This window comes from Talaromyces amestolkiae (genome assembly GCF_001896365.1).
Source record: "Talaromyces amestolkiae strain CIB chromosome Unknown scaffold4.1, whole genome shotgun sequence".
NCBI lineage: Eukaryota > Fungi > Ascomycota > Eurotiomycetes > Eurotiales > Trichocomaceae > Talaromyces > Talaromyces amestolkiae.
Genome location: NW_024468040.1, coordinates 465,622 through 486,620, shown reverse-complemented (window position 1 = coordinate 486,620; position 20,999 = coordinate 465,622). Strand labels below are relative to the sequence as shown.

The 20,999-nt window shown below is 47.7% G+C and overlaps 5 protein-coding genes across 5 annotated transcripts; 3 read left to right on the top strand and 2 right to left on the bottom strand.

The window, feature by feature from the left end:
- Positions 1-684, top strand: BHQ10_002752 (uncharacterized protein; the record flags this gene model as incomplete). Its single annotated transcript, XM_040874932.1, has 1 exon — positions 1-684. The coding sequence occupies one exon, from the start codon at positions 1-3 to the stop codon at positions 682-684; it is 684 nt and encodes a 227-aa protein (XP_040731256.1).
- Positions 685-1,307: 623 nt separating this feature from the next.
- BHQ10_002751 (uncharacterized protein) lies at positions 1,308-1,991 on the top strand (the record flags this gene model as incomplete). Its single annotated transcript, XM_040874931.1, has 4 exons — positions 1,308-1,458; positions 1,518-1,586; positions 1,649-1,764; positions 1,818-1,991. The coding sequence occupies 4 exons, from the start codon at positions 1,308-1,310 to the stop codon at positions 1,989-1,991; spliced, it is 510 nt and encodes a 169-aa protein (XP_040731255.1).
- A 505-nt stretch (positions 1,992-2,496) lies between these two features.
- Positions 2,497-6,428, top strand: BHQ10_002750 (uncharacterized protein; the record flags this gene model as incomplete). The annotated part of the gene is made up of 3 exons (XM_040874930.1): positions 2,497-2,559; positions 2,613-4,529; positions 4,578-6,428. The coding sequence occupies 3 exons, from the start codon at positions 2,497-2,499 to the stop codon at positions 6,426-6,428; spliced, it is 3,831 nt and encodes a 1,276-aa protein (XP_040731254.1).
- A 3,818-nt stretch (positions 6,429-10,246) lies between these two features.
- BHQ10_002749 (uncharacterized protein) lies at positions 10,247-11,359 on the bottom strand (the record flags this gene model as incomplete). Its single annotated transcript, XM_040874928.1, has 2 exons — positions 10,247-10,717; positions 10,766-11,359. The coding sequence occupies 2 exons, from the start codon at positions 11,357-11,359 to the stop codon at positions 10,247-10,249; spliced, it is 1,065 nt and encodes a 354-aa protein (XP_040731253.1).
- Positions 11,360-15,400: 4,041 nt separating this feature from the next.
- BHQ10_002748 (uncharacterized protein) lies at positions 15,401-15,814 on the bottom strand (the record flags this gene model as incomplete). Its single annotated transcript, XM_040874927.1, has 1 exon — positions 15,401-15,814. The coding sequence occupies one exon, from the start codon at positions 15,812-15,814 to the stop codon at positions 15,401-15,403; it is 414 nt and encodes a 137-aa protein (XP_040731252.1).
- Positions 15,815-20,999: the final 5,185 nt, after the last annotated feature.

Here is a 20,999-nt window from a genome sequence, read left to right as displayed (position 1 = left end):
ATGACATCAGCCATACCGGTCCCGAGCCTGTCCGGAGGATCCCAATCCTCCATATCGGACAACTCATCAACCGCATCTCAGGCGCTGTCGAAGGAGATGAAGCCTAGGGTTAATGTCATCAATATCCTCGAAACGGACAGCACCGGTAATCTCGTCGCCTCACCACCTGCACAGTCAGCATTACCATCCGCGGAGGAGCAAATAGTATATCATTGTCTATTCTACATCCTGCCCTGTGACCACCAGTCGCATAACATCGACTCGTGGAAAACTCACATCCTTGCCCATTTCCGGGGAACCCGACTCCCACCAACAGCAATCTGCCAATGGTGCCCTCTCGAATTCAAACAGCCCACAACCTCCAACTCGAACGCGCACACCCACCAGATATGGGACACAATGCTGACTCACGTCGCGCACGAACACTTCGAAAAGGGCCATACTCTGGCGGCTAGTCGCCCCAACTTCGAGTTGATGAAATACATGTACAACTCCAAAATCATAACCGAGGATCAACTAAAAGCGATTCAACTATGTCCCTCGCCGGACAGTCCTGCGTATCATCCATCGCAGGATCCGGTTAGGGCGAGCATTGGTTCCGCAGACGAGCCATATTGTTCGACGTATAGTCCGCGGAGGGAGAAGAGGTTGAGAGAGCAGAGGCGGGGGATTAGTGTTGTATGATGTGTGTATACATGTATACATGTTTGTCTGTCAATGTTCTTGCTTCAGCAAATATTTACTCTGCTGACACAAGATGGACTCAATGTTCCCATGATCGAGCAAAAGTCAACGAATTCTCTTGTTGCGTGTGTCTTCATCATGTCTTTCACTATCAGAAGGACTTCTCATTTTCCCTTTTTGTTGACTTTGCGTATTTTGTGATACCCTGGGAACTTTTAATTGTTATTATAATTATAATATGTACAGAATGAAGTATTTATAGTTTGTATTCAATGTCAAGGATGCTGAGTCTTTGGTGAGAGTCATGGATGATGACGAGACAAACAAGACAAACACAGCCGCTTTTCCATTTGCGGGACTGGCCCGGTCAGAGCTCCAACATTCAAGAAGGAATAGCAATTACCTTACAGTCCATCGTTTGAATTGCGAATAAGACAATTCACTCCTTTCTCTTTTTCAGTCCCTCCCTCCCAGTATGCGAAAGGCCAGACCTATCTCTGAAGTCGTGCCGTGACATTTCCTCTCCCTGCGATCACCGCAACCTTTCCGCCGCCGTTCCCCTCCTTGCGATACAATACGAAACCACACCACTACTACACTTACAGCAGACATTCACATACAAAATGGAAAGATTACCCATACGAGAAAGCGCGGGCAGCCCGCGACAGCAGGGTCAGAACCAACAGTCTGGTCCACCGCCAGCGCCTCAAGGACCTCCGCAATTACCCCCGCAGATGTTCACGACGGCCGCACAATTGCTTGATTTGACTGATAGTACGACTATTCTTTCGACACGTGATATGAATTTGCGCTAATTGGGGTGTCTGTGGTAGAAAAACTCGTCCTCGTCCTCCGTGATGGTCGGAAATTGATTGGTGTTCTACGAAGTTGGGATCAATTCGGTATGCTCCAACTCTCCGGCGACATTCTTGCGTGCGTCGTCTCTGACAATCTTTTTGAACAGCAAACCTGGTCCTACAAGACACCGTAGAGAGGATATATTCCGGAAACCTATACGCCGAAGAACACGTCGGTCTGTACCTGGTCCGCGGCGAGAACGTGTTACTACTCGGCGAAATTGTACGTCTAACGCACTTTTTTTTCTGTCGCTGTAACATGCTAACAGATTGAAGGACCTCGACAAAGAAGACGACCTCCCCGAAACCCTAATCCAAGTCTCCATGAAAGAGGTCCGAGAACTTAAAGCCAAAGAAGAAGAAGAGCGCAAAAGAAAAGATAAAAAGAGCGTAGGGAAGCTGCAAACGCATGGCTTTGAGCCGGAGCATAGTGGAGAGGTGCTTTTTTGAGGGTCGTCTGATACAATAATAGAAAATGATGTGAGGGATATTATTACAAAGGTCTCCGGAGACCTAGTCGCTGCCTCCGAAGAGAGGCCGCAGATAGATTGTCGCATTGCTATGGGCTATATGGATATGCTGTTCAGTGGCTTTATATAGCATTCATGTGCTGATAAGATGTCGTGTTTCTTGATCCACCAGCAGGTCCTGTACACTGTGTTAAATGCACATACGATCATAATGAGATATCAAAGACATTATTTCAGTCGAGTCGAGTATATTCAAAGTGGTGATAGTGATCATGGGTATCAGTGCCAAGACTTGTGTATCGATAGCGGTGAAAATTATTATCGGCTCCGCATTAAAAAATAAAAATTACTGAGAGACTCCGCCTAACCTTCAATACTCACTATTACTTGTGATTACTTGTGCAGTAGACAATCACTGACAAGAGTTTTACTGCTCTGTCTGCCCTTGTGGCATTTTCTTGTCGAGCTTTTGAATATTTGCAATCATGGCGACGCTCGCTGAGAAGTTCGAGAAAATCAAGTCGCCCAAGCTTCAGAACCAGCACCATGTGAGACTCTGTTCTACAGCTACATTGATTAATTCAACTAACGAAAGGAAAAGACAGCAGTCGTTCTGAACGCCGTTGAAGATACACTCCGCGACCAAAAAGCCGATTTCTCCGCAACAGCATACTTTGCAGCTCTCCTCGCTCTCCTCAGCCAGGCCCTCAACACCACCCATGGCGTCGTCAACAAAGATCTAGCCACCTCCGTGGTTTACTTACTGGATATCACCGCCGAAGAAGTCCCCGCCCCTTTACTACGCTCAAAATTCGCTCAGATTCTGTCGAGTCTCGTGCCCGCATTGACACTCGCCGACGTCGAAGCTCCCCTCCTCCGCCCCTCAATCGGCATCTTAGAGACCCTTCTCGTCGCTCAAGACGCCAATTCCTGGGCCTTGCCGCATACACAAATCGGCCCGCGCCGCGCGACAGCTGGTCTGTTGAATTTGGCCGTTGATCATCGTCCCAAAGTCCGCAAGCGAGCACAAGATGCTTTGGTCAAGGTGCTCAAGAACCCGCCTCCGAGCCCGTCGCTCGACCACCCGGCGGCAGATATGTGCGCTGAAACGGCGCTGCAGACTTTGACTGAAAGTGTGGCTGCGGCAGGGAAAATAAAAAAGAATAAACAAAAAGAAAAGGATAGTAGTCATCACGAGCCGGCGATTATCCATGCTTTGCATCTAGTCAAGACCGTTGCGGCTGCATCGGGAGGATGGCCGAGCAAGAAGATCGAACCGCTGTGCGAATTGCTCATGAATGTGTCGAGGTCAAGCAATGAATACATAACAATGGGCGCATTTGAGGTCTTCGAAGTGATTTTCGCAGGCATGGCTGATGAATTTTCTTCCTCGAAACTGCCCCGCTTACTGGAGGCTATCCAAGAACTGAGACCGGCGCAAAACGACTCTCAACTCCTCCCACCCTGGATCGCCGTCTTGTCGCGTGGATACGACGTCTCTGCTCAAATCAACCCCGAAGACACTTTTGAGAAGTTGCCCGGTCTGTTTGAATTGATCGCTTCGTTCTTGTCGTCGCCGTCAAAGAATATTCGCATTTCTGCGTCGGAATGTCTCATTTCTTTCCTCGCCAATTGCGTGCCGGATAATGTGATTCTTGAGCCGTCTGTATACGATGAGAAGACTTTGGAGAAGTTGGCAAAGTTTGCTTCGGACCTTTTGTCGGTCAAGTACCAGGCCGCCTGGGTTGAGGTGTTCAATGTCTGCGCTGCGATGTTTGAGGCGTTCAAATGGCGATCTTCCCCGTATCTTGTCAATATTGTCCGCACAGTCGGCGAGTTGCGCAGCAACGACTCTTTCCAAGGCAAGAAAGAGGCTGATGAAGTCCTCGGTCGCGCCGTGTATGCCATGGGCCCGGCTGAAATTCTGCGCATTTTGCCTCTAAACATCATCGAGCAGAAAGCCGGTCAGCCAGGTCGTGTTTGGCTATTGCCCATTCTCCGCGACAATGCTTCCAATACCGAACTAGCACATTTCCGATCGGAGATGGTTCCCTTGAGTGAAGCTTTGTATCAACGTGTTCTAGAGTTTGGGCAGGCGGAAAAGACTGTAGAAGTCAAGATCTTCGAGACGATCATTCAGCAGATATGGTCCATCTTACCGGGATACTGCGAGTTGCCTCTTGATCTCGAAACGGCATTTGATCAGGATTTCGCCGAATTGCTGTCGAACGTGCTTTACAAACAGACCGAGTTGCGAGTCGACGTCTGCCGCGCGCTGCAAAATCTTGTTGAATCCAACCAAGCTATCGTCGAGGTGGATACAGGTGCCGAGGGTGAGAATCTCGTTCTTCAACGGCGAATTTCAAAGGCAGCTGCGAAGAAGAACCTTGCTCATCTGTCTGGATTTGCGAGCAATCTGTTGGCTGTGCTATTTAATGTGTACAGTCAGACGCTGCCTCATTATCGGGGATTTATTCTGCAGTGTGTCAATGCGTATTTGAGCATTACCCCTGAAAAGGTATTTCGAAAATCTAAATTCTGAGGCCATTGTGCTAATATGATACAGGAACTCGAAGAAACCTTCACTCGAGTTACGGGCTTGCTCGAATCCGAACTCCCGTCAGAAGAACAGGCTGCCAAACAGGGCAATCTCCAAAAAGGCACAGACAACAAAATGCCGCCGACATCTCACACGCTTATCGATCTACTCATTGCCATGTCTATTTACCTACCCCGAACGAGTTTCGCAAACCTCTTCCGCATTGCGGCGGTTGTGCTGAATAGAGACGCATCTGATCCTCAGCTCATCAAAAAGGCATACAAACTCATTCCTCGTCTCGCAAGCACAGAAACCGGACAGAGTGCATTGATTGAGCGCAGCGAAGAACTACAAGCTCTATTATTGTCGACAGCCGACAAAACCCCCTCTCCTGCCCGTCGCGATAGACTGCTCGCAATCCACGAACTCGTCACATATCTCCCCACGTCAGACCTGCACTTCATTCCATCAATCCTACCCGAGGTTATCCTTGGATGCAAAGAATCGAACGACAAAGCCCGCACAGCAGCCTTTGACCTGTTGATCCACCTCGCAAAACGCATCACAGACTCTGAGCGCAACCCTGTGGGGACAGTAATCCGCAACTCCCTCGTTCCGCACATGCCCAACGACACACCAGACGCAGCCGCCAACCTCGAAGAATTCTTCACAATGGTCTCTGCCGGTCTGGCCGGTACAGCTCCACACATGGTCGCCGCTTCCGTCACAGCCCTGTCTCGTTTGTTTTTCGAATACCGTACCGAACTGACTTCCGAGACACTCTCCAACCTCGTCGAAACCGTCGAATTGTTCCTAACAAGCAACAACCGCGAAATCGTCCGCTCAGTCCTGGGCTTCGCCAAAGTCGCAGTTGTGTGTTTGCCAGAGGACATGCTGCGCCCTCGCCTCAACTCGCTTGTGCCGAATCTCATGGTCTGGAGTAAAGAGCACAAGGGCCGACTCCGCACCAAAGTCAAGGGTATCCTCGACCGACTGGTCCGCAGATTCGGCGCGCCTCTTATCGAGAGTCTGGTCGGCGAAGCTGATCGTAAACTCGTCGTAAACATCCGCAAGGAGCGCGAACGCAAGAAGAGAAAGAAGAAGGAAGGCGCCGAGAATGACGATGAGGATGACGAGACCAAAGCAGGAGGTGGCGGCTTCTCGAATGAGTTTGATCGCGCTGTTTATGGCTCCGACATCTCATCCGACGACGACGACTCGGACAGCGAAGTTGAACGCCAACAAAAGCGAGGCGGAAAGCGCAACGGTCCTCGCGGAGGAGAACAATACATCCGCGAACTCTCCCCCGACTCTAACCCTCTCGATCTCCTTGCCCCTGACGCACTGGCATCTATATCAACCACAAAACCATCTCTACGCTTTTTGGACAACGGCGTCGGCAAAAACCGCAAACGTCACGCAAAGGTTGACGTGGACGGTAAACTGATCCTCCGTGACGGCGCCGACAAGCACGACGGCAACGACTACGAAATGACTGGTGCAGGCGCAGAAGACACCGGCTCAAGCGGTATAAATGCCTACCTCGACGCGGTCAGCGGTCCCAGCGCAGTGCGGCGGGGACAAAAAGGGCGTCTCAAGTTTGGAAAGAAGGACAATAATAACGATGGCATGGAGATTGACGACGACGATGAAGGTGACAATAACACAAAATCAAAAACTGGTGGCAGTGGTCTTGCAGCAGGGAGAAGAGGCCTGGGCATGCCCAAAACGCATGGCGCATCAACCGCGGCAAACAAGACGAAAGGACGGATTGAGAAGAGGAGGATGAGTGGTAGTGGAGCTGGACGCGGTGGAGCTGGACGCGGTGGAAGGGGAGGCTTCGGGGCTAGGTCTAGGGGTCGCGGAGGACGGCGTTGATCATCCGGCCGAGTAAATAGTATGGCAGAAAGTAAGAGGAATAAATAAAATTGAACGATGAGATGAACACACAAAAAGTGGGTGGGTGGATGGAGTGGAAAAAATTGTGTTTCTGTTGTCTTGTGTTGTGTTTGCTTTGGATGGTTTGGTGTTAATACCCTATTTTAGTGATATGAATACAAGAGTCTAGGTCTCTATTTCCATATCCGGAGGCGAGGACTCTGATCCCTGAACTTGCTTGAACTGCCGTATAACGTTTTGGCCGCTACTTTCCTATTTCTTTGATCGGGAAATGATCAGTCAGTATTGTATCTGGACTCTTGGAGAGCCAGCGCTGTACGGCTCGCGKATACTCTACAAAGACGTGATCAGAATCAAACAGCATCTGAGATATTCTTACAATTTTAGCTTTGTTCAGCTTCAGAACTATTATCGCGCCTAAATGCAGACCAATTTTTTGGTTTGATGCATCGATCGATACTGATTACGACTCAGGAAAAGATGATATTGGCACTTATTATAACTCGCTTATCTTAGTCCTTACTACCGAAGCTAGTGTTGGGAGATAGGCTGAAAGCTTGACACCAGCTTTGACCCGCAATAATTGATACCTGCTATTTTTGGGAACACAGCATGACTACTTTGATTCACGACATTTAATAGACCGGGAGCTACATATTCATTCCATCATCATGGCATACATCACGATACCCTCTCCTCCCTCCTTGAACTCGCCGTCAGCTGAAGCTCTACCAACCGCTACTCGAAACGTGGCCAGAGTGTGGAAGCCTATATGCTCATAGACTTGTCTGGAATGCTCGCTAACAGCCTCAAGGTAGAGAGGCACTCCTTGCTCGCGGGCTCGCGCAATGTAAGGTTCGAAGAGAGCACGTACAACGCCTGGGCAAGGTCAGTTTAGGACTACTTGCTAATCACAAGTTGCACTGCTTCAGCGAGCATTTCAGATGTTACCTGGATCATTTCTTTCAGGATGTCTCGCAATTATATTGAGGTACCAATACTTTCTGTCCTTCAAGAACTGCTTTTTGTAATGCTTCGAGATGTCTCTGTATTCTACTATCCGTGGATCGTCATCTGGACTGGCCGGTAATTCAACACCAGGAGGGAACCTGTCTCAATGATATCAGTTTCTGTCTTTCTCATATCGTCTTTTCCTCTCTTTTTATTTTTTTTTCTTTCAAAGATTCAAGACATCATAATGGGCCTCGGAAAACGGACCATATCGCCGCCGCTGCAAAATTTCCGGATTCAACCAATTCTGCGCCTAGACTTTGTTTATACCTTGTCCACTCAACCATCCTCGGGCCAAGAATATCTACAGGAGTCTCAGACACTGGCCACGTCGAGTCGGCACTGCGTAGCACATATGCCGTAAATGCAATGTGCTGAAATCCCAAAGTCAACACTTCGGAGAGACGCTCGATTTCATTTGTTATGTTGATTCGTGGAGACATGATTCTCCTCTTTCAGTCTAAAGAGTTAGTGAATGTAATAATAGATTCAAATCGATTGATAGTCACAGTGCAAACGCAGCGAGAAGATTTCGAGACGGGATGGGATACTACATGTAGGAGCGGGTACAGCGACATATTTGTATTTTATTAAGGCGCATGTACTACGTAGACCTATTTCAGTATTCATCCGGCACTTCCCCGCAACGATGACTCATAACCGACTTCTATATGTTTTGTATGCCTTACAATTCGAAATAAAATTTCAAGCTTAGTTCGGTATTGACATCCAGATATATTGGGCTAAATCTCCGACTGAACCACTGCGATCTGGTCATATCTATCAGGGCAAACCGAGCATCTGAGCAAAAAAGCTAGGATCGTGTGCCGCAGATTCTAGTCTATAATAAGCCTCAAAAGAAAATTCTGTCCGAATGGCGAAGAGATATCTTCAAGACTTGGGATGTCTTAACATTAACTGTAGACCATTGTCAGCGTCCGAGAGCCATGTGTAATCAAACAACTGAAACTGACTCTGATGGGTAGATTTTCTTTGGCACCAAATGGTATTAAATCCATATTCACGTCTTTCACCTTCTGAAAACCAGCCTGCTCATACAATCTGATACCCTCCCTTGAAGCCTCCAGATAAATGATCAATCCTAATCTATCAGCCTCATCGAGACCCCACTGAAGCAACTTGCGTCCAATTCCCATCCTTTGGTGATTGGGGTGGACAGCTAAATTATGCAAATATACCATTTTACGTAATTTGACCGCTGTATGAGAATCTCCCGTCTCCCCCGTTTCAGAAGGGACAGCAAGGACTTCACGTTTTGTCGTTGCAACTATTCTGGCGAACTCGGACATAGTCTGCACCTGCATTTGAGGCATGACTGGTGAAATTCGGTCCTTAACTTCTTCCTTAACGGTCTTTGTAAGGACTTTATCTTCATAATATATCATCCAGTGAGCTTCGCCGACGATTTCACCAGTTGAGTCCTTAACAGCTTTGAATTTAAAGATTCTTTGGGCCGTTTCTTGATCCTCGCTTTTTCCCTCTTCTTTGAATAGTGATTGGATTTGTTGTTCAGCTAGAGCTTCAACCGTGGACTCTGCAAGTGGGCCATCGAAGAGAATGGAGTGATACAATGATGGGAACGCCGCTTCATTGAGGCGGATAATGGATTTGATGTCGGTTTCTTCGGCAGGTGAAATGATGATAGCCATGTCGGTGAAGCTTGGTGATGTTTGGTGATCAAGTGATAGTGTTCTTTCTTGTTGTCGACCGCGTGCTTAAATGTAAGTACAAGGAATCAGTGGAAGTGGAATTGTGTAAATCCACTTCTCAGAAAAAAAAGGGGACAACCAAGCTGTAGGCATCCATTGTGGTTGCGAGGCTTACTTCCCTAGCACTTGGCTAAGTACAGGTCTGATAGGGTTATTTTACTGGACTATCCCGGGAATGGTGTGGTGATTACAGTGCATATATCCACTCGAATGCTCTCGTTGGATAGCGCTTGTCAGTGTGAAACCTCTAATTATCCGACATCCGGATATGACTCATAAGAGATATTTACAAGAGATAGCTACCCCGGAAACCTCGAACCCACCGCTGCCCATCAATCAGAAAGCATCTGTTCCGTGTCGTTGCTTTGCCATTACATAGTAAGTATTATTGGATCTAACCAGGTTACTATTATGAGGCTCAGATAAGCCTGGTTGATTGTTACTACGGGGGAGAAAACGGGGATCAAGTAGTAAATTTGAGGTCCTGCGGAATAGCTTGTGAACTATGGCTGGGCTGAAGCAACGACGTTAGACACGGTTAGACATCAATGGAGCTAGGACTCATCATGCTATATTACACGCTAGCCTCTTGAAGATATCCATTCGATATAGAAGGATAAGCCCATCTCGCCTAAAAAAGCGATTTCACCCTAAACGACTGGAGTGCTTGAAAGAGGCGGTGTTGATACGACAGCAGGATAGACATAGGACTGAAATTGTTCAGCATGCGCAAGTGTACCGCTCAAAAGACTTCTATATATTCGCGAAAGTTCGCCGGCAGTATCATCAACGAGCGTTCCTTGATTGTTATGCTTGAACGTCAGGCGTAATCAACGCCTGGCGGTAAGCTCTAATGTAGGTAATACCTTGCATGACCTCCCACGTAAAAAGCTATGTATATAACATGTATGTGCAATCCCGACCATTCCCATCCGTAAATAGACAAGGTATTTAATAAAACGAATTGCCTGCCAATGCAAAAAACAGCACCATAAAAACGCCCGAAATGCTAGCTTTATGAATAATCATCAATAATAATAAACGCTTGGTGGAAGGTTATGAGTATTTCCTCCCCTTCCTTAACCACGTCTGCCACCACCTATTCACGCCCAAAACAGCTGCTCGACCATCATCTTTCCGCTCCGTGCCATCTGGATTTCCGAGGATCATGGCAAATATCCAGAAAAACGCCGCAATCCAGACTGCGAGCAACAGTCCAAAGCATAGGAATGGAGCTAGAGTCAGGACGAGTATGAGTCCTGGTGCCGAAAAGGCGTCTGTCGAGTTTGATGGTGAGTTTGGTTGATGGGTGTTGTAGTGGCTGGKACTGGATTGAGCGAGTCGGTCGTGTCTGCACAGTGCTGGAGCGAGGAGTTGGCATAACTGTTTTGAGAATGTGGTGGACCGGAAAAATGCGGTTGGTGGACAGAGGCGGAGAGGGGTGGTTAATATGACGAGGAACACGGCGAGGAAGGTGTAGATGGAGGTGCAGATTGAGAAGAGCGGGATTGGCGCGGAGAAGAGGAGCTATTGACTTCAGTATACGTATATGTATTATCGAGTAATGCGACTCACCAGAACTAAAACGGCATTGGGCTCCCGGTTCCGTTCGCCCTCTTTATCTTCTGGCGTGGTATAAACCGCCACTGTATTCGGTACATCGTGAACACCACCGCGCGATGAGTTTCGTCCATGTCCATGCCCCCCATCAGACAACGAACCCTCCGCAGACCAAGATAGCCCCGAGTTGATTCCCGTCTTGTAATTATCAGTGATAAATCCAGCCTCTGCGCGAGACGCTTCCGCATGTGCGTCTAGCACAGCTGCTGGCGGCGGCACTGGAGATGACGACATTGCGACCGCCGAGTCCCAGTTGCCGTTGCGATGCGGCGATTGGATCGGTATGGAGTATGCGTATGAGCCCGTCGACGAGCCGGACATGGATATAAGTGTTTCCGGGGAGGAAGGATAGTAATAAGTTGCGTTCACTGGATCGGTGGAGTAATGCGGGAAACAATGCGGCTGTTTTGCGACGTGGGCGTAATTGTAATAGTCTTCTGGAGTAGGCGTTGTGGTGTCGTCTGCGATAGTGATCGAGGTTGGAGTTAGGCCCGAAGCGTCACGTTCCTGTGACATGAACATAGACGTAGGCATAGAAGATGAGCGCATCTTTCCACTCAAAGAGACCAATCAATCGATGTTGTTGGTTGTCGGGTGTTCCCAGGCGGTCTCAGTACATTGTCGACCAGCGTGCGGAATGTAGGGTTGTGTCTCTCCGCGGATGTGGATGTACGTAGGTGCTACCTAGGTACATACAATGTAGGACAAGACAACAAGAGTCAAGGAGACAAAGGTGCAAATAACACAGGCAGATAGCCTTCTAGTTATACTCGTCGAAGCTTGGAAGGCAGTGGCACGGCACAGACATAATAACGTTCCACCTCGCAGGCCGTAAGAGTGGGCGGAGGTCAACAGACACGAAGGACAAGAAAAGAGCGGAAATGCTAGTCAACACAAAGTCTTGTCGCCAAGAGAGCATGGGCGGCGGAGTTGGACATTTCGAGTTCTCGGCGGTCTCGCGAGGACGAGAGACACGACGCCAAAGGCATGATGATTGCTGGGCAGGTGCAGGTGAAGAGCCCAGAGAACGACGAGAGAAGCGCCAAGCAGCCAAGCGACTTGGAGGAAGATGCCGAGCGTCTTGGCATGGCCAGCTTGGCTTGGCATTCGTGATTGAGTCGTAGTATCGTATTATCACACATTATCAAGAGAGACAAGTGACTATCAGCGTTATGATAATCATAGGCTTGTGTGTTGCCCACTGCCATCAGATGATACCACATACACAGAGATCGGCATAGAGTCTGCGCGGAGTAAGAAAATGGGGACAGTATAGAATCATATCCGCCAGGCTGGTTCTTGGCGCCGAATGTTCCTAGCGGTTATTTATTCCCGCCATGTTACCGTCTGATTGGCTATAATTCGACGATCCGCTTCCAGCATGATGCTTGGCGTCTCCCGCAGCAACCGCCATCGCGTATCGGTTCGTATCGTACTTTACGCTGGAAGTGGAATATCCAGTGCGACCGACCGGGGAGATAATCATCATCATTCTACACATCCCGGAATAACATTTTGCAATTTATATATTGAATGAGCAGAAACCTCTCGCCAATCAAGCAGCATCCAAAATAGCATTCGCCCGCAAGTCATGACGCATTGGACTCTGTTACTGCCAGGATCGTGTCTGATAGAATTGGACCTGCCCAGCCGTGCCAATGTCTCGGCGTACCACTTGAACTTGGAGTATCCAAGAGTCAATTTACTCAAGGATGAGGAAAAGAAGATAAAAAATTTTGTCTACTCCGATGCCTAACAATCTCTCAGGTAAGAGAATCCTGCGATTGGATCGCAGATCGTTGACTAGAAACCTGGGATATGCGTGTCTGGCATTTTGGTAACGAATTGTGAATTCCTCATGGTCCGTACATTGCACAAACGTCGATCATGTGGGTATGCGCTTCTGCCTAGGGAGCTGTCTAGATTGAAGGACCTTTCTATCGTCAGATGATACCAACTTCCAAGCTTGAAAAATCGGTCCCGGTAAGGAAAAACAACGAGCCAAGCTTGACTTGTCTCGAAAGTTATCCTCTTTCTCGGTTCTCGCCAAGTGACACTATCGGGCTGCTCCCTGTCCTATCCTCACCGCATGGTGGTACTAATTAGCTAATTTATGGCCAGACACAGCGACTGCTTGGTAACAACTCTTGGAAGTTGAGATAAGAAGATTCTGACTCGGCAAAAATCTTGGGTATATGAAGGAAAATTTTTTTGATTCTCTTCCAAGGCTCGGCTTCGCAGTGACCTGTCAATCTTTTCGGAAATGCCAATTTCACGGCACTGAACTGTCGTGACTGCTCGCTGTGCAGTGCATATGACTCAACCTAATAGCCGCTTGATCAATCAGGATAGGCAACGCCAAGGATGACTCGTATACTGCCTAGTCGGGCATTGATTACGACTGTGCCCAGAATTTTAGTCTATTGGCATATGTGGTCGTTTGTTTGACATTAATAAACATCTCGGATCTCGATCCGTGAAAGGGTCAGAGAATGCGTATCTATCATGAAATTTGGCATAGGACTGAATAGTAATATGTTGGAAACTTCTCCCAAGGTTATGCCTAGATGTTGGCTGGGGTTTTTGGATGGAGAGTTGTCTCAAGTACCTGAAGTACTTGGCAGCCTGAGGTGTCTGTTTGTCAAAACTCGAAGAGGCCGCTAGCCCTACTTTCCTACTTGGGAAAGGAGGTGATATGCCTGATACCTAGGTAAGTTTAAAGCCCAAATACACGTGAATTTCCGAAAGAATTCTTAATTCCATCATCTATTCTTCCTACCTTTTTGTTTCCTATCAAGTACCAGTGTAAAATGTCAGGACGCAGTCTATGATGGAGTTCTACGTATGGTATCTGCCTAGTATCAGGACACGACTAGTTATCCGTACAAACTTACTCTTACTTCTTATCATCTAGCTAGTCAGCCTCTCGTTTTGCTCTGGAATATGATCGGATTACTCTTGCCATACAAGGTATTCAAATAGATTTTCTCGATTTTCCTCAACTAGACTTTCTAGGCTAGTTATTGAAGAGAATTGCCGCTGTAGAATTGACTAAGAGTCCGAGGATAGCCGCAGCTGCGAGAACAACAGCAACAGCGTTGACAACAGACATACCGGCAGCAGCATCAGGGACCAAAACTGTATATGCAGCAGCATCCACAACAACTCTGGGAACTGTAATCACTATTACGAAAACGAAAACTACAACGACGAAGACAATGACACATGCGTTTGCGTCTACAGAGGCACCGAGAGCGACGGTACTGGCGCCTCGCGTTGAAGCTGTGGCAATGCTTGAATCGAGCGGTGCCAAGTATCAGACAATTGACCGGAGAAGATGAGAGAGCCTTGGACAACAAACGAAGATCAGAGCGAGAATCTCATAGGCACCGGATTTTCGTCAATCATCTACCTTCCATGAGGCTCTTGTCCTCTCAGTGCATCAGGGCGGATGGTTAATTTCGCTCGAGATTGCCTTCAATGCTGGTAAGTTCAGGATAAGATAAATTTAACAGCTTTTGTAATATGTCGTATGTCTTGTTTTACTACATCATACATTACCTGGGCACTTTAATGTGAACGTCTCTGCCCCTGCCAGTGTCGTATTGACAGCCAACTCCCAGCCCCTAGATGGGCCAAAGGATTATCAGGATCCTTCATCTTGCAAAACAGGCGAGCCTGCAACTACCGCTTATGCCACCAGAGCAGAGAAACCTACCTACAAAAATCCTATTTTGCGCCCTCTTGGGCATTTTCTAGGAGCACCCAATCAGCTTGAGAGCGGCAAGACTTAGTCTGAGGGGAAGCAATGCCTCGATTTCAATCTTATTACCGCGCGTTATTCCTTATAGTGGCGCTATATGGAGCGTGATCCAGGTTGGTAAACTTGCAGAAATTAGGAAGACGGTTGCATAAAAACGTTTGATCACGCCAAGTGATGTTGTGGACTTTGGTACATCTTTGTTACAAGTGTGTTTCTCCTCGTTTGCTCGATTGGGATTCATGGATGACATATCCATGCTGTTTAGTTTGCTGCCATGTTTGGTCCTGTCGAGATAGCTGCAATTTCTTATCGATCAAGGAGCAAATTGTTTTTTCCAGGATCCCGCGGACGTGTAAGAGAATCAATGGTAGCAGCACAAGGCCGACGTGACGACATCACCTGCCTTTTGATAGATATGAGAGCGCGTTTGGACTTTCAGTCGAACGATGGACTGAATCTAGTCCACTTTGTTGTCTTTGGCGGAAGTTGCCCGAACCTTTGAAGCGCTTACTAGAGCTGTCCATGATGGTCTTTTGCCTGTTTTGTCTTTGGAGTCTCAGCACGAAGGCAATGGGATCAAACACTGCTTTGAAATTCTGTCGACCGCTTAGAGCTTCCGGTACTGGTTCAACGGCCAAGAAAAAAGATATATTCCGGCGTCTATTGGATGCTTTTGATGACCTGATAATAGTAACTGTCGAATCCCTTTCAACAGAACACAAAGTAGTAAGTATATAAATGTCAAATAATGTATGATTACTTTGTTTCGGTCTAGTGGATACCCTTCAATACCAAGTACATCTTCCTAATGAACATACAGAGATCCTCTAGCAGCCAGAGTTGCTGTATCCAGAAAGAGAAGCCTGGCCGCGGCAATCAGCCTCACTCCAAGCCCACAAGAAGTAGTACTCGTCTCCGTACTGCCACCAGCCCTGCGTAGCATATTTTCCATTCCCAGTATCCAAACACTGGTCTCGGATCTGGTACATAGCAGCCCAGCAATTTGGCGATCCTCCGGTGCCGACGTCGGCTTCGGCGGCTGCAACGTCGTAGCCCTGGATGTCTTCGACGTATTTAATGCCAGAATTGTAAGGTTGGGAATTGCAAGTCTGCGCAATGGCGGCGTTGATGGCGTCCCAGGTGGTACCGCCCCAGGCAGCGTAGTGCGATCCCTCGCAGTTGGCGGCCAGGGCGTTGGAGGCTAAAAGGCCGACGAAGGTGGCGATGATGGAGGTTTTCATTCTGTAGTCTTGTGGCCGAATTGACTAGTCGATGACGGCTAAGATTGTCAGATAGTGTCAGAGATGAAGATATTTGTGGCAGGAGTTTACTCACATGTATAGTGTGGAATCCTTTGACGGATGTTGTTCTTGGATGATGAACAAAAATGTCTGATGAGAGGCAGAAATCTAGGTCCTTTTATAGCTTTTTTCGTGACTCTGTTCCCTCCTCTGTATGTAAAATCACATTCTAACCAGATAATATCATCAAACAATTTTTTATAATCAAATTTAATCTATACAGTCTAATTGGCAACCAGATATAATAGTTCTCTAAGCAGATTAATTTTTAAAGAACTATGAGAACGACAATTAGTCATTCTTCACATATTAGATATCTTTAGGGCATAGGGTGTGTTTAAGCTACCAATATCCAACTCCCATCGGCCCCAGTCCGACACGAGGCGCTGAAACAAAAAGCCTCAATTCACAACCGCCAAAATAATTAAAAGAAAAGACTGAGAGTAAAATATAGATCTCAGCCTCCACATGGTTTAAGTTTCAGCCGCAGCTGAAGATCAGATGGGATATTCTCTTCTCCTCTCAATACAACATCAAGACCAAGTCTATGCACCAATACCTTCACTGTTCTCCCCCTACAGCGCTTACCCAAAACTAACAATAAACCTCGTACAAGTTCTTTTCTGGCGTTCAAAAGCAGCCAATTGAGTACTAGGGCTGAACATTCAAATGAAGAGGCGGAGTGCGGCAATAGCTTCATCTTTCCCGTTACAGAAAGTCTGGTAGATTTGTACGGATTGCGAGCGAAGCGAGCGTATTGATTAATGGTCAAAGCGGGTCATTCATCTTTGATCATTCATATAGCAAAACCCTGAATGTAAAGGGAAACCGCTGTATATTGGAACGTTGCTGAAGGAGGAACTCGATTTGTTGCCAGCGTTATACAATATTGACTAATCTCAAACATCGGAAGATGAGAAGTTGTCTATCTCTTCATGGTTCGTTGTCACTACGAATGCATTCTACTTCTTGTAGGATGCTCGTTTCAATGTTTTAGGAAATAAGGAATGTGAAACCATGAACGCTGGCTGAGTTCATTAAAAAAAAAACGACACAGGTTGTTCCAAGTTTGTTTTCTAGGTTCGTAAGATAGCTGGATCGTTTGAATACTAGTTATCTGACATATTTGGTGTACACAAATACAACCAAATCGAACAGACCCTCCTCGTCGTTGATCTGCCGTCAGGAACAAGTCGCAGCTACTGTACAATGATCATGGCCACAATCGACCAAATTCTTGCTAGATACCACGACCAGATCATTTGACAAGCTACCTTCGACAGACATCCCTTCACCAGAGGCGCAGCCTGGATTGAAGAACTCGCATATCACTCCTCTGTCATGGTTTTTCACGCACAGCAATCTAGCCTCTGACGTGCCGATGCTTGGACGGACGCCTTTTCCGACTTGATGATCATATCGCCCGGTTGAAGTCGATAGTTTCAAGGACTACAGCTTACCACATGGGATTATGTCGATGACTGAATTGCATTATACAGTCAACCCTGAACATTCATTATAACTTCGAGCAGAAACGCCGTTTCACTATCCGTTCAATCACTATCCGTTCAATAACGACATGGTGAGCGAGTCTTCATGAGTCGAGAAGGCAAGACTCAGAGCGTGAAGTGGTAGGAGTGTCTAGGAAACATTAAATTGAGGTATCAATATCAAAAACTGTCAATGATAACCGCCATTCCAAGGTTGAACATGACGACTAGCAGCGAGAATCCGCATCTAGACACTTAGCTGGGCTTGGGCATATTTTCAATGAGGTAGGTCAACACGAGCAGACCATATGACAAAGGGCACGGAGTATTTCCGACATCAACACGTAAAAGAGAAGCAGGGCGGGGGTGGCGAGTCTAATACAATTATCCTCTGTCCGCATGCGACGTGACTCAAGCAGGAGCAGGGATCTCTTTATCCTCGTCGATAATCGATCACTGCGAACAAAAAACTAGCCCATTGACCAATCACAGCCCATACATGAGCTTACCCGAGGATCACCAAACATCGCCGCCATCATTGGCCGAGTCGCGCAGTGATGTCAGAGCATCGCCATCATAATTTCAAACACTTCCTTCAAAGTACATAGGCACGGTAAAGGCTTCTGTATAATTGAAAGTCTCCTACAAGCTTCAACGTAGTGAACGCATACTCGCTACTCCTGGAGAAAAAAACAGCGACGTAAGGAGCAACGGCTGGCTAGCCGGGGGGCGCCGGAAGAAAGTAAGTTTTTCCATCAGAGTGGGTCACAGGATCTGATCTGCCACATGCCTTGTCTTCCTTACTTTGAAGTCATGCCAACTACGAAAGACTATGTATGTCATCGACCATGATAGGATGGAATGTGTAATGTAAGGAAGATATGTTCGTGTCAATTCTATTCTGAAGAGTCTGGGATGTCGATATCTGGAACGGTCGTAGGAGGGAGTAAGAGCAGTCCCCGACGATCGCATTCGGAGGATTCTTCGTGGTAAGGACTCAGTGCTATGGAGTTGACTACAGTGAGCTATCGCAGACTATTTAGTGGTGGTAAGGTGTCGTAGAAAAAAAGAAAGAAAGAAAGAAAAAAAACTTAATTTGAGGACTGTCTGTACGATCTTGATTTATACGATAGACAGCGCCAAATATTCCCTCACTTTCGTTTCTTTTTTCCTCATCGCGAATAAATTCCACGGGAGATTGGGACGAGAAAATCAGAAGGCAATTGCCCGGAATGGGCGATGTGGCTAGGTGGCTGCGTGGCTCACCCCTAATGGATAAGGTGTGGCTGATGCACGCTGTGGCAGGTGACAGCCCAGTCTGGCTCTCGGGAAAACGTACGTATCTGCGTGTACATATGTATCTCCGTGTCGGAAGTGCAACCAATTACATAATCATGCAGCTCTTACTGCGTATGTACCTGTCCGGATGGCTGTGATAGTGCATCGGTTCTGCAGCCTGCCATCAATTGTTGTATGCACTAGCCCGCTTCCGGACTAGAGTGCATTGGACGTAGTATATGCACGCACAAGCCTGCATAGCTGACTTGACCTCATTTCTTTTTCCTCGTGGGGTGGTCACTGTCCGATGGTCGGCACTGGCAGCATGAGGTTTTACTGTACCTTTGGCATGATAGTATCATGATGCGACTAAGATGGTAATTTCGGCGGTTTCCTGGACTGACCTCGGTCGAAACATCCTTAGCAGAATGTCGGGACAGTACGTATGTATCGAGCAAGGCTTGAAGGAAGTACTATGTACTAATGTAATATAGATGATGCCTCGTCGACTGCCATGGATCGCACACTCGATCCGTCACATCAGCAGCAATCTCGTCAAGTCAAGTCAAACAGCCGGACAAGGATGGTGGCTGTTGGGGCTTGGGCATAATTAATGCCTGTAAAACCGGAAGTGGATACCCGACTAGCCCACATTCGGCGTATGTCCCCAGAGCCAGACCGGCACTAGTCTTAGTGCGAGCGGTTCTCCAGTCAAGCCTCGCTCATAAGAAAAATAATTAATTACGTTACCACTCCGTAGTCACGAGTGTGGGTGGGTACTAAGTCTACGAGGAACAAGCATTGCCTCCGTTTTGTGCTCTTACTACGCAGTAATAATCCCTCGGCAGTGGTATCGAGACAGGCTAATGCAAGCTAGTCCTTAATTCTCCATCTCCGTCATGTACCTTGGACCTTAGCACATGTACTATGTAATATGATTTGTGACCACTGACCACTGACCACTGGCTTCCGAATCACCCTGCCTCCGAGTCAGACTGACTGTTTCTGCTGCCCACGGGCCACATGCGCCGACGGGACCAGACAGTGGATCCCTCTCCACTCTTTATCAATTTCTTTCCTGTTCTAAGGTTTCTAAGCTGACTAACAGGCCCACTTAACTTGGATGGGCGCCACGGTGGATTCCTGCTGGCTGATGACCAGCGAAACAAGGGCCTCAGCCGATGGGGCTTTTTTAAAACAGGACCTTTTTTGGTTGTTTTTGGTCTGGTCTCGGGTTTGGGGCTTGGCACTCGTGAAAGAAATGGCACCATGTCTGCCCTCTTTGCGGTACGTAGGCTGTGGACGCGAACGTGGTGTCAGTACAACAAACTGAACAAAGGGCGTCGGTGTCGCGCATAGTAGTACACACTTTAGTCCAAGTACGTAGCCTGGCTCGGTTGATTCGCCCAATGGTCGCCCGTTCTGACCCTTGTTTCTATGTACTATTGTCAACGGGCGTGCTTTGGAATTTTCATGCGTGCGACTACATAGTATGTCCGTCCTCGGTTGCGATGGGATCATCGCCTCGCCATCTCCGCATCCCATTGAGTTTGGGTGGTCGGCCAACGTGACTCGTTTGAGGTCATCGCTATTTTGTTCAATAAGTTGGTAACGTACTCGAATCATTCCATTTAATCGAACTGCGATGAAACAGCATTGGAGTCTATCAGTGCAAGGCAGTACTCCTACGCCGTACCATGTACTACGATGTACATAGTAAGTTGTAGAGAGGACTCCGTAGAGATGGGGCGAAGAAGGCGGCTAATGTGCTAATGCTGGGATGTGCACTGACGTCGCATTCAGGCTGGCATGTTCCACTTCTCCGTACCAGCCAGCCAGTCACCGCGTTACACAGATCAATTGTGATCGGGGCCCACTCCCTCCTCCCCTGGACTAGAGCCATCTCATGTGCTTGCTGACATAAGTGCTCGACTTTCCGCATCGGGACTACGCGGGCCCAGACTAGCCCCGGTGGCCGCTTTGCCGCTGTGACACGCTAGAGTCATACTAGCCCCAGCCAGGACTAGCACGGCACTCCACCTGTATATACTAGGCTAGCAGCACAACCACTAAAACAGCCAAACCTTGTTCCATACCCCCGTAGTGACCTGCCCGTCGCCAACACCCTGCTTAGCTAAACAACAGCTCCCTCCTTCCGTCCTGTCTTGCTGGCCGTGACTGCCCTCTCTGGCTGAGCTTCAAGAGCTACACAACCACTAGCGCATCTTGGCAAAAATCACCCTCTTTCCCGCCCGCCCCTCGAGAAAAAAGCCCATTCTCTCTTTCTCGCTCCTTCGCTCTTCCTCCTCTTCTCATCTCTCTCTCCTTACCAGTTGGAACGCTGTTCATCTGTTTTC